Source organism: Corvus moneduloides, chromosome 2, assembly GCF_009650955.1.
Source record: "Corvus moneduloides isolate bCorMon1 chromosome 2, bCorMon1.pri, whole genome shotgun sequence".
Taxonomy (NCBI): domain Eukaryota; kingdom Metazoa; phylum Chordata; class Aves; order Passeriformes; family Corvidae; genus Corvus; species Corvus moneduloides.
In genome coordinates this window covers 67083548-67096759 of record NC_045477.1, presented here as the reverse complement: position 1 = coordinate 67096759, position 13212 = coordinate 67083548, and the positions used below count along the sequence as shown (strand labels likewise).

General features: G+C 34.8%; 1 protein-coding gene across 5 annotated transcripts in view; it reads left to right on the top strand.

The window, feature by feature from the left end:
* DACH1 (dachshund family transcription factor 1) overlaps positions 1-13212 on the top strand; it is a 355980-nt gene that overhangs the window by 138138 nt on the left and 204630 nt on the right. For all 5 annotated transcript variants that reach the window (XM_032099932.1, XM_032099931.1, XM_032099934.1 and 2 more), the window contains exon 2: positions 12202-12317. In XM_032099932.1, the coding sequence (XP_031955823.1) occupies positions 12202-12317 (116 nt within the window). The remainder of the gene's footprint in view (positions 1-12201; positions 12318-13212) is intronic.

The window sequence follows — 13212 nt, the reverse complement described above, 5'->3', positions numbered from 1 at the left end:
GATATGAAATTCTTCTAATTTGCTATTTTGTTGCTGTACTTTCTTCTTCAAATATTGATAATTTTTTGGAAAAACTGTATGAACACACTGTCCAGTTAAAGCTTGGGAGTGCTTTTGTATTGGAGAGCTATAAAGTTGTGAAGACATCACTCTGACTTTCAGCCAAGCATGTAACCAAGCACATTTCTGGACAGGATAATGTCTAATTTGATTCTTGTTCTGTAAAAGGGACAGTCTTCTGCTGTTTTTTTTTTTTTTAAGAACTTGATATCCATTACCATGCGAACTCAGTTCTGCCAGGAGTACTTACAAACAGCATGGGGAAGCATGTGATTTGGTCAAGTAGGTCTTTCCTTAGTATCTTTAGTATCTTCTTTAGTACTGGAGTGAAGCTTGAAACTACAAAAGCTAAAACAAAGTCTCAAACAAACATAGTATCTTGAGGCAAACCCTAACGCTGATGAAAAGGTACCTCTAGTGTGATCCATGACAATTTGATCACCATGTCTAACATTCAGAGATCATCAGCCAGAACAAAATCAGGAAAAAAACCTCCTTTGTATTAGTATATTTGATGATTTGGATGATTTTTCATTCCTGAGCCCTTACCTTGCATGTGACAACATTTTCAGAGCTTTTCTGTGTCTAAGCAAGATAGAGTAATAGAAAAGTCTGGTTTTGTTGGTAAGAAAACAGAAAAGAAACTGAGGTAAATCTTTGAGAAAAGTAGGAAGTATGATGAATCAAAATATAATCGTGAATTGGCACCTACTTTAACTCTTGTCTAACTTGACTCTGGGCATAGATAGAAAATGTGCTTGTAATTATTGTGATTAATTTGTGTTTCATTATCATCATAATGTTCAGTGAGGATTTGTTCTTGTTGTGCTATGAGCTATATGGCCAGAGCCAAAAGAGAGCTCTGTGTGCATGTTATGTATGGAGATGTGCCAGGCACAGAGTATGTCAATCAGATATCATATAGATGTGCATACTGGCCAGCTGTAGTATGCCCCAGGAGAGTGTGCTGCAAGTCTTGGTGCCATTTTGCCCATCCTGGAAGTTGTATTCCTGACTAAAATTCCCTTATATGAAATTCTGTGGTATGTGTCCCATGCTGCTGAAGATGTGAGTTCCTAAAAGGAAGGATGAATTGAATTTGAGGTTTCTTATTGAGAATTCATCATTGAGAATGTGTTTGCACCACTAGAATAACTTGATGAATTTGGTAATTTTATTTTGGGGGTTATTTATTCTGGCTAAAGTGAGATGTTTTCGAGAAATACATCTTTTCAGACACAATTCAACAGTAATTTGACTTAATTTCAAAGTCTACATGTCTTTATCATGTACTTTGAAGATGGGAGGTAAAGGGACTAGTAGAGCATGTGTACCTTTTCCAGTCACAGAGTAAATACAGAATACATCCATATTAAAATAAACTTCTCAGTAATTTATCTAGGCTTTTCTATAAAATAGATTATTTGATATCTTCTTATGTAATTCTTTTGTATGAAGATTCATAATGGAATTACCAGAATTACAATGAAATAGAAGTAATCATAATGACTCAAAAAATCTTATCAGAAGTAGATACATTTGTCAGCTCTGTTATCTAAAAACATACTCCTTGTACTACTTTTTAGAAATGACTGATTAACCTTTCAGTGTTTCCTTAGGATAACACATTAGTAGCAGACTGTTATTTCTGATAGGGCAGACTTTACGTAAGGTAGTTAAGGGACAGCTTGGAGCACTGACTGCATTTCAGGCCTGCAAATAGCATACCTTCAAACACTGACTAAGGGTTATGGTGATGTATTTTAAGGTATCACCAAATTTTATCTTCTGTAGCTTAATAGAAATGCACTGAATGACTTTTGAATTGTTGAAAGGTTAACAAATCAAAGTGTCTTTGGTTGGATGACTGCAGTATTTCCATTTGGACCTATAGTACTGTCTTGTTTTTTATGGTTCTATTTTTTTTAGGACTTAGGAGTCTTGAATTGGTATTCTTCATTGTCTGAATTACTATAGTACTGCTGCTTCGGAGGGAAAACTGTGTTACCATTCATATGTTTATTGATGCTGCTCTGCAAGGAAAACAGGAGGTTGATTCTTTCTGTTCCATGCCTTGCACATGTAAAATAAAGTACAAATTTGTTTTACAATATTCCATAGTAGAGTATAATGGCCAAGCAAATCTACATCTAGGCTTGCAATGGTGGAACACTCTAACACACCTGGGATCTTGATTTCACAAACAGATTTTGGGTACACAGATCAGGTTTTTTATTCCCCTGGAGTATACTGTAGTTTAGTTTTTCCCTTCGAGTTCATATTTTGCTCTGTTTTGGAAGTAAAGTACATCTAGAGTACACACAAGGATTTACCAGTTAAAGGGCATCTACAAGGATAGGCCCTATCTTGTATCTCTTGGTCTGCATGGGTTTTCAGTGATGAGCACTGTGCTGGGTGTTGCACAAACCCATTGCTGTACTGAGAGCTGGTTACTGTCGCAAACAACTTGAGGTCGGAGTGACAGAGGTGAAACTAATGGTGTGCATATTCTTCAGCTTCTAGTTTAGGACTTGCTTATTGATACCAAATAGAACTGCACTCGAAAAGTAGACCTGCTCACTCCAGATATCATCTGCTCAAAGAAACTTGTAACTTTTAATGCTCAGTGCTGATCAGTAGATTAATACTTATTTTGTATTTGTACACATATGCAAATACAGACCGCCTTATTTAAAGGTTTAAATTCTTGATTTTAGTGAATATTGCATGGTTACCATCAGTCTGTGTTACACCAGCTGAGCAGTTATAGCTGTACAGACTAGGACAGAGTCTTTTCAGTATTTCGTATCACTACTGTTACTCTCAAATGTACAATAAAAGTCACTTTCAAGCTTTTATTTAGGCAGTTCCAGCAATTCTTTGGAAGTGTACAGTTAATGAGTGTGGGTTTTCAGAATTAAAAATAAGGTGAATAAAGGGCAGTGAACATTAACCACAGTCTCTGGCAGAAGCTAGAATAAAATTTTTCATTTTGAGTATAAGGAGTTTTTTAAAGGGCAAAGGGTTTAAGATATAGGCAGCTTCATTAAAGAGGTGACAGTTCACTTGTTTCAGCATTTCATACAAAGAATTGTAGCCAATTAACTGACGAGTGCATTCAGATATTACGGTGGATACACTGATATGATAGAACTCCATTATCAACTGTTATGAATAAAAATAGCATATTAATTTACAAACTGCCAGGAGAACCAGAAGATTTTCACAAAATACCTTGAATAGGACAGTATTTTTTTTTTTTTTTTTTTTTTTTTGGGTTAAATAATCATTTGAGATGTTTATGTATTTTATATTTAATACAGGCAGTAATGAACAACTAGTTCTGTGACCCCTGGAGCAATGGTGGGCTTGCATCTTATGTAAATGCTTTTTCTTGTAGTGTTTCTCCTATTTTTTTTAAAGTGATTCTCAAAATGGCAGCTGCTCCCCAGTATGTCCTGATGGAAGACAAATCAGATGATATTTTTCTAAAGAAGTTAAACAAAAATTTCTCAAATAAAGATAGTTACTTATGTTATGTATGGTTATATATGTTTTCAAAAGAGTAGTATGCTGTTATATGGCCTGTTTTTGCTTTGAGTCTAATTGGTTATTTGTACATGCAATTATCTGATTTATGTTCACAAATTTGTAATTACATGTGCAAGTTATATGCAGAGATGAATACAGATGGTTGGAAAACAAGCCTTGAAGCAGGACTGTTCATTCCAACTAAAGTTCATACATTGAAATCATTGTTTCAGGCCATATGCAGACTCTAACAGCCATAACCACAACAGTTAGGCTTGCTTCACACTAGGAATCATCTCAGCAACTTAAAGTAAAAACTTTTTTAAAAAAATGAAAGCTTAAAATTCTTTTAGATTGTGTCATTGTGGATCAAGCCTGCCTTTCTGGCCTATTAACTCCATGCTTGACATTTTTATAATATATATAGTAGATGATGTTTTGAGGGGATGTTTTTAGAATTAAAAGCCTAAGAAAAGATGAAAACAGTTGAGGAAAAAATAGGCTTTGCATCTGTTATAGTTTGGGGTTTCATGTGGGTGAATAACACTGTTAGAAGGAATCATTTAGCTTGCATATTTAAATTTTGGGTGCGGTTTATGCTGTAAGGTTGAGTGAAATGGGAAAGGCATCTGTTATAACTTGACAGAAAGAGCATTTTGTGGGAAGCATGCACTTTATGTGACTACTCTTTTCTTCTTTTCTCTTTTCTTTTCTTTTCTTTTCTTTTCTTTTCTTTTCTTTTCTTTTCTTTTCTTTTCTTTTCTTTTCTTTTCTTTTCTTTTCTTTTCTTTTCTTTTCTTTTCTTTTCTTTTCTTTTCTTTTCTTTTCTTTTCTTTTCTTTTCTTTTCTTTTCTTTTCTCTTTTCATCTTTTCCTTATTGGTAGTTGCAGAATTATTCTGAAACAGTGGAAATAGAGGAAATAAATACAATTTTTCATGGTTTTCTTGTTGATATTGCCAGTATTCCTAAATAACTTTATTCAGGATCACCAATTCTGTGATTCCTGAGTACTGTTTCTGAAGCAAGGTTTATATGATGGAAAAAATATATCAATATGGTTTGAATCTATGCATGAGTTCTCTTTAATAATTGCATTTCATTGTTCATTCAGACTTATTTTCAGCTCTAGCTTGTATGGCTGTCATCATCAGAAGCTTGTGTTTCACAGTTATTACATAATCATGAGAGCCAACATACTTAAATGTTTTAAGAACTTCCAGGAAGATCTAGTGTTTCAGCTAATTAGATAAAGCAGTGAACTTTTTGACTTAATTTGATTCTGACATCATAATTCTGCCACCCAACAGAATTAGCCTAATTTCTTATCTATTTTTCCCTTTCCAATAGATGATTTACAGATCTCAATTTCTTTAAGAGAACAGGCATCTGTCTGTAATATTTTGAGCTTATGTACAATCACAGCTGTATTCAAAGCTGGTACTGTAACTTACACCAGTAACACTCAGATTTCTAACTGGTTTTATTTCCTTTCTTGTCCTTTAGGTCATTCATATATTCAAGTAATATGATCAGTCAGGGAGAATCTTTTTCTTGTATTCTTTTGTTGTGTTTGTAGTAGGACTTCAACCATCAAGGGAGAACTGGCAGATGTTGCTGTAATATATATATTATATATTACAGCAACCTTGTACCTTTATCTCATACTCTTGTATCCAGAATATTACTAATCTTGCTGAAAAGCAGAGTGATTTGGGCTGCAGTGTTGAGGAGGATGGAAATGACAGGCTGTTTGCATGACAGTTCTGTTAGGAAAAGAAGTAATTGAACAAGGTCTTTTCTACCCCAGCAAAAGAGTAACATCCCAGGGCTAACCAGTGCTCCTGTATGACTGAGGTAAATGACTTTGGAATGGGATAGGAAGGGAAATGTATTTTCTTCCATTTATTTTTCTTCCACTGATAAACTGGTACTGCATTTCAGACACAATATCCACTTTAGGCCGTTTTGGTTCAAAAATAGCAGTAAAGTGTTCTGTTACTGAAATGCAATAATATTTCATTAGCATGATTTCTCCACTGCTCACTCCTGCAACACAACCTAATTCTTTTGAAGATCATTCATGCATTTCTTTATGAAGATTTTGAAACAGATCTTTGTATTTATTTTTATCAGCATTGTTTGCTGTCTCAGTAAGTCCTAATATATCATGAGTTCAGCACTAATTATTGCGTGAGAACATTTTCTCTTTAACTGTGAGAAGAAAAATAAATTTAAGGTAATTGCACTGAGAGTTTTATTGTTTTACAAGACTGCTGCAAGTAAAAAGGACATGGTGTGACTTCTAATGGTTGTTTTACTAACTGCCAAAACAAATGTATGCCCTGTCTCAGAATTGCATTTTTTGCTTTGTTTTTGAGTGGGAGCAGAAGGGGAAAACCTAAAATAGTAAAGTATAAGGTTTGGATCAATGTACTTTGTCATTTTTTTGCCTTTAAAATGCTAGTTCAGTGCATTAGAAATATTTATGAAGGTTACCTTGGCAAGCAAGTGTTTTCCAAGCAAAGGAATTAAATTGCACAAAAGGTTTAGTCAGTCTTCCTAGACCTTATTTTTCAGTACTGACACGCCCTTGGCTCAAGTCTTGCTAGTGTGAAGGCTGCACGTATGAGAGCGGCACAGAAGCTATCCCAAAACCCAGAAGTACCATGTGGGAAGAGTCCACTGCCTGTGGTTACAGGGTGTCACAGGGCATCCCTGCCTTTGCAGTAAGTCAGCAAGTGACATCTTCGGCCCTTTTGCAGTGTCCATTGTATGGCGAGCACATAATAACTGCTTCCAGTGGCTGATCACCTAGATTTTATTCAGCCAGCTTCTTTGAGGTCAAAAGTTCTGTGTCAGGCTTTGAAGCACTAAGGGGAGATGGAACAGATGAAAAATAAAGCATAGATTTTCAAAATGAAAATGAGATGCAGAAACACTGATGTAGCTAAAATTGGTATTGATATTCAAAGCTGGTTTAGGCAGTTCTGAGAACTTTAAAAATACATTAAATAAATACAGCAAATGCTTGTTACAGATTTGCTGCCTATGACCTCTGGAACATAACTTTTCCAGCCAATCCCCAATATTACTGACTATAAAACTGCCTGGCCAATGGTAACTTCACTGCATCATGTTTGCCCAGCTACAGATGAGGACAATATTTCTGTGCACTAAACTTGCTCACAGACAAGATTAAAAATAAAACTTTAAATGTAGAAAACAAACCCTGAAATTAATTAATTTTGTCAGGAAAGGCAGTTTACCTTCTCACTGCTGGTCAGACTTGCAGTTTTCTTTAGGGGTGCTTCATGTGTTTAATAAAAATTATTTTAAAGAGTGAAACTTTGTTAATCGAATGTTAATATTGCACAATTGTTCCTCAAAATCAGGACATGAGAAAGATAAATCACAGAATTATCTCAACATTTTTCAACTTTTCATTTCCTAGTACGTGTTTTGCCATGCAATTAGTCATCTGTAAAATGCTAGTGACATGCTCTTAGAGTTATTTGCTACTCATGAAGACTTTCAGCTGTTTTTGAGCCAATGCCTTCCTTGGTGCTCTAAAGTCTTAACAGAAACCAGTGGGAGGTCTACACATCTAAGGCTTTCAAGGATGAGACCCTTAAATTTTAAAGTCAAGTCTGTCTTCTGGAAGATAATAATAGGAGCTGAATGCAGCCTGGTTACTTTTAAAGCCAAGCAGATAAGTCCATACTATTGTCCCGTTGTCTCTTTCCATGTGATTGTACAGGACCAGGTTTTCTGTTGATTATGTCTGCTTTTAATTGTTTAGCACTATCAAAACATTTCCAGGAGCGAGCTCATACTTGATAATAAAACTGAAATTATGTAAACTTCAAAAATATTATCAAAGCACAACATTTTAACTGATAAAGAACACTGATTCTTCAATTTTTTTATTCTTAAATTCAACCATCTGTTGTTTTCTAGATTTGATAACACAGGAAGGATGTAAGACTAATATATGTTGATCAAAAGACCAAAAAATAACCATATCCTCTGCTTTAAATGTACTCTCAATTGCTTCTCATGCTAATCACAGTGCAGTAGACATATACACCCTTTTTCTTCAAAGATGAAAATGCTACAGTCATGGTATTCCTTGATGTATTTATGAAATTGAAGGGACAAAATACAAATCTGGCTGAAAATGGATGGGTTTATTTTCAGTCATTCTGGAAAGTGCTCTGGTTATCTAATTAGCTGATGTTAATGAAGAAAATATTTGAGTCTTTCAAGATTCACTAATCTGCACCTTGAGTTCCTCATTCACATAATGGCATATTGTAACTGTAAATCAGGATAATTTCTGCAAAAATAAAGATTAGTTGTCTGTGGGAATGTCTTCTAAGACTTGAAAAAAGTCTGAAAATTTTATCACAAACTGACACAAGCTTATAGAAGGCAGATGGGTTTTCATGGGAATAAATACATTTAGGTGCTTTACTTTAAAAATGTGACTACTAAGTTAGTAATACATAATCCTATAGAAAGGTTTCATCTACTTCTTCAACATATGTTGTCTCACTATGAAAATTTAAGATTTAGAGCAGAAAATACCTGACATTCATATTTCTGAAAACAGAGTGACAGATTCTATTGCATGTCTTTTCTAATGGGTAAGCAAGGAACTGTTAACTTCCCTATAGACTTCTCCCCAGGTCTTTAAAACATTTAATCATTGTGGCTTCCTTGGAGTCTTTGTTGATATTGTCTAATTTCTGCTTTCTCTAATTTACTCTTCAAAGAATGAAATGGTAGACAGGAAGATCAGCTATGACTTCCAGATGTAGCTGTTTCTTCCAGCGTCTTCTTGTGGAGTCCCAAAACACTCCTTGACTTATCTGTACTATGACCCTGGCTATTCACAAGACTTACTTTGGCTTTTGGGGCTTTGGCATTTCAGACTGTTTGTCCTAGCTCTAAAAAATCCAGACTTTAGACATCTTCAAAATCAAAATGGGTCATCTTTGAATAGTTTACCCATTGAGATAATTAGCATTTCCAGAAGAACTCAAATGTGCTTTCGGCAAAACCAGTGTAGTTCTTCCAATAATTGTATTCAGATGAAAGACAAAATCTTACAATGTCTTTTATATGTCTATAAAAGCTTATATACAAAATCTAAATTTGAGTAAAAATAGTATTGTCATCAGCTTTTAAATGATGATTTTTGTATCTCAGTGTCATCAGCTAGAAGAACAGCTTACATTGCTCTGGCATTTAAATGTATCTTTTACGTAATAAATCAACTCGTAGCTATTTAAAATGTATTTTGTTTTCATACTGAAGACAAATCTACTGATTTTGATACAAAATAGGAATATGAGTGTTTTGAAGGTTTCTTGGAATGAAAATGAACATGTCCTAATCTAAAAGTAAATACGTCTTTACTATACTCAAGTTTATGAAAAATACCAACAAAATGATTTATTAAGCTATTTTTATTGTCCTGTTTATGACAGTTAAACTAATTTGCTATGCTTTTGATGTTTTTTTTTTAAAGAGTTTATCATATAGCTATAAAAATGATAATGAACTACAAAACAACATGCAAGTTTTTAATTCTAGTCAGAGTGATTATTTTTTAAAGTAATTTTTTCATACCATTTTCCCCACAACTTTGGTAATGATTCATACAAAATACTTGCAATTCTTATAGTTTGAAAACAAATTTTACAAAATGGCAGTGTTTCAAGTTAGTAGTTTGGTTAATGAAACAAATGCATAACAAATGACAACTAACAAATTAAGTAAAGTATTGTAACTTAATCAGTTATTAAGGACAATTAGATTTATTAATTTTAATTGTGTATTGCATAGTGCCTCTAAATCAGATCTTCCAGGCCTTAAGAAATAATTCTTAATGTGTCTTACAGTGTTTTTCTGCCTTGTTATAAGAAAAAAACCCATTTCTTAAATAGATAAAGGCCTTTTAATAGTAGATTGGAACTAGTGTCATTTAAAAATTCAATTTTTAACCTATTTAACCTATTAAATAGGTTTCCTTCTCAGAAATTTCCTTTAAATAGAATCACAGAAGCTGAGTTAGAAGGGCTCCATGAGGATCATCAAGCCCATCTCCTGGCCCTGCAGAGGACCATCCCCAAGTCTCACCATGTGTCTGAGAGCACTGTCCAAACACTCCTTGAACTGTCAGGCTTGGTGCTGTGACCACTTCCCTGGGGAGCCTGTTCCAGTGCCCAACCATCTACTGTGTGAAATATTATTAGTAAGATTGGAATTGGGAGTTTAGGACTTTATGAAAACACTTACTTGGTAAACTTTAAAACGAATCATGGAATGGAGTTGGGTTCTGGACTTGTTTATGGCTTGGAGTGTGACCCCTCCCTCCCCCCCACCCCCCCCATTTGTATACAATAGCACAAGCAACTTGACTGTAGAAAGTGACCAAAGGAAGAGTTCTGCCTTGGGTACTTCACTATCACTCACCTATAATTTGCTGCTGACCTTTGTTTATAGATTTGGTCCATGACTGTCTTCCCTTAGGCTCTGAAGAGGGGTGGTTTTATTCCTCAAAATCAAAGGCAAGAGCATGCAGGCTTCACCATGGCTATACTTGGTAGTAAACATCAAAGACAGTCTTTGCAGGTGTGAACTTGTTTTTTTTAAAGACCTGGAAGTCATTGGTACATTGTGCATAGTGCCACATTACCCTGCTTGTGTTCTGTTATGCTGTTGTCAGACCCTTCAATAATCATATCACAATAATGATTTGAGTACTTCATCATAGATACTTAAATGAAACCATTAAAGTTTTCCTACATAGTGGCATTTTTTGGTGGGTGAATATATTAGAAACACTCCATTTAAATCAGATCATTTTTGTCTATAATGTTTTGTTCAGTTTTATATGTATTCATGGGATGTTTACTTTTTATTGTAAATCACAAAGGAAATATCAAAACCTGAAGACACTTGATTTGGTTTTGTGAGCTGGAATAAGACAATATTCTTTTTCTTCAGCTGTTTTTCTTTTAGTTTTGAACTTGTAATGCGACAATTTTGTTTATATTAAAGAAAATCAAAAATCCCAAACCAATCAAAGAAATTACCAAGCTTATAATTTTAATAATGACCTCAGATCAGGACATTAAGTTGGGAATTAATGATCAGTTAAGGTTAATGACTCAATGCCTTGAGTCATTAAACTTCAAGAAAATGCTCTGTACTTTGATTGTTTTTGGTTTATTAAAGTTAGATTGTAGAAGGTGCCAAAAAAGGAAAACAAAAGAAGGTATTTCCAAACACAATGGAAACTAATAAGAACAGAAAACAGAGGTATTTTATTATCTGCCTCATTCTGCAGTCCCAGCATACCTGGGACTGATTAGAGTTTTGCTATTATGAGGACTTAAGGAGCAAAACCTTTCATACCCACCATTCTTTTTTTTCTTGTTCTGAAACAAATGAAGAACTTCAAATGTTTGGCAGATCATAGGTTAACACTGCGGTTCTAGAGCAGCACATCACCTTATTCTGTGAAGTTAACTCCACAATGTTCCCTAAATGAGCAGTTACAGGATGTTGCAGTAGCACCATGTACATCAATCTGTACATAGGAACACAAGCCTTTGGATATACATTGTACGAGCAGGTACATATTTGTATGTACACGGGCAATAAGTATTTTCATTGTCATCCGTATCTAATTTGTATGCTACTTAGGCAGTCCAGGAGATGGAAAGTTGTGCATGTGAGCATTAAACAGACAAGGAGCACTTAAACCTGAAGCCCTTTATTTTTCTGTACTGGTCACATGTAAGTTGCTGTGATGGTGGTTGCTCAACAATATCTTACAAATAATTCCGAGTCCTTTCTGACATAAAGTAGTATATGTAAAGTAAGGTGTCTTAGTGAGATTTTCACTTTAAATAGAATAAGGGTTAAATGATAACTTGACTTATCTTTTAAATGACAAAAAATAAAGAAATTGCAAGACCTTTTCACACATTAGATATGTATTGTCATTTATCATCTAGATATCAGGCTAGCAGTGCGAAGTAATAAAACATATCATCGAAAAATGTGCTATAGGTCTGAATCACTCTTTCATTCCACCTCCCAGCTAACTGTAGTATTAAATCAAACAAGCAGAACATTTCCTTAGGCAGCCATTGCCTTTTAATTTCCTGAAGAACCTTAAAATATCATTCATTACAAGTACTACACATATTTGGTTTTTAAAAGTCTCATAAATCAATAGCAGGCTGACTGTAATAATTATTACAAGTTAGTGCATAATTTTCGTGCTGAAGGCTGCATGCAGAACTTTAGCATATGCAAACGAGGCAATTCAAACTGTGTATAGATATTAATATGAAGAAGCAGGTAACGAGGTGCAGGCTATGAATTATGCATCAAGAGCGGCTGATCTTCAATGAGGAAAATGAATTCAGCATGTAATCTAATTAGTGATGGAAGTCTATTACATCTAACTGCAAAAGCAACCGTCCTTGAAACAAATTTATTTACAGTCCATGTTACCACTTGAAACAACTTTGAAATGATGTGTAAGACAACAGCTTAATTGTAAAAATTTTTTTGTCTGTTTGTTTCAGTTCTAGACCTGGAAGGCCTCCTAAGAGGACTCAAAGTGTCACCTCCCCAGAGAATTCTCATATCATGCCACATTCTGTCCCAGGCCTAATGTCTCCTGGAATCATCCCGCCAACAGGTAGGATCACTAGAAACACCTTCACATGGACAATTGTTTGAATTCATGGCTTGTATCCACTTGTTAATAGATTAACAGTCTAGTAAAGCAGCACACAAATATCACAGTAGCTCCCCTAATGTCACCTTATTGGTACACAAACATGTTGGATGTAATGGAAATCATGGCAGCTTAGTACTTCAAAATAACTGAACAAATAATAATCCTTTATGATTTTTCCCCTCTGTTCTCTTTCTTTATAAACAAAAACCTTTCAAAGCGTGAATTACCTATCATTAGACAATAATCTGCCTATTAATTTTTAATAGATCAGATATCTTCTGCTTTTTTTTTGCTGTTTTGCTCCATTAGATAATGTCATCATGAATATAGTTGCCTGGAGAAACCAAGTTAGTCAAAATAACTCCATGCTGCACAAGTCTTTCTTAATTTTTCATCCTGAAATTCTATTTTTGATATGTCTCCTGAGGCCTTACACTAATGTAAAGTCCTGTAACAATCTGATTCTCATACTACTATTTTCTTTTGAAAGTTACTATACCATCTCCTAGCAGTGGCTTGCTCTTAGACACAGTGAAATTAAGAAAGGCTGTATTGCGGGGTGGAGATGAACAGTCGCCCAAAGATGGAGGCACCCAACAGTCAAGCTGTTGGTGGTGCCACATCTTCTCTTTTCATGTTACAGACCAGTTAAACTCTGGGACTTGTTTCAGCAAAGCCCACCTGAGCTTCTACTTCTTCCTCAGTTGCTTTCCACTTATTTGCATGGCTCAGTCTCTAACACAGATTTTCTCTGGACAGATCAAATAGAGAGGAAGATTACTTGATCTTGTGGACCAGATGGATGGGTGGATGTTTCAGTACATGCCCATGATCACGTCTCTCTAAGTACGAG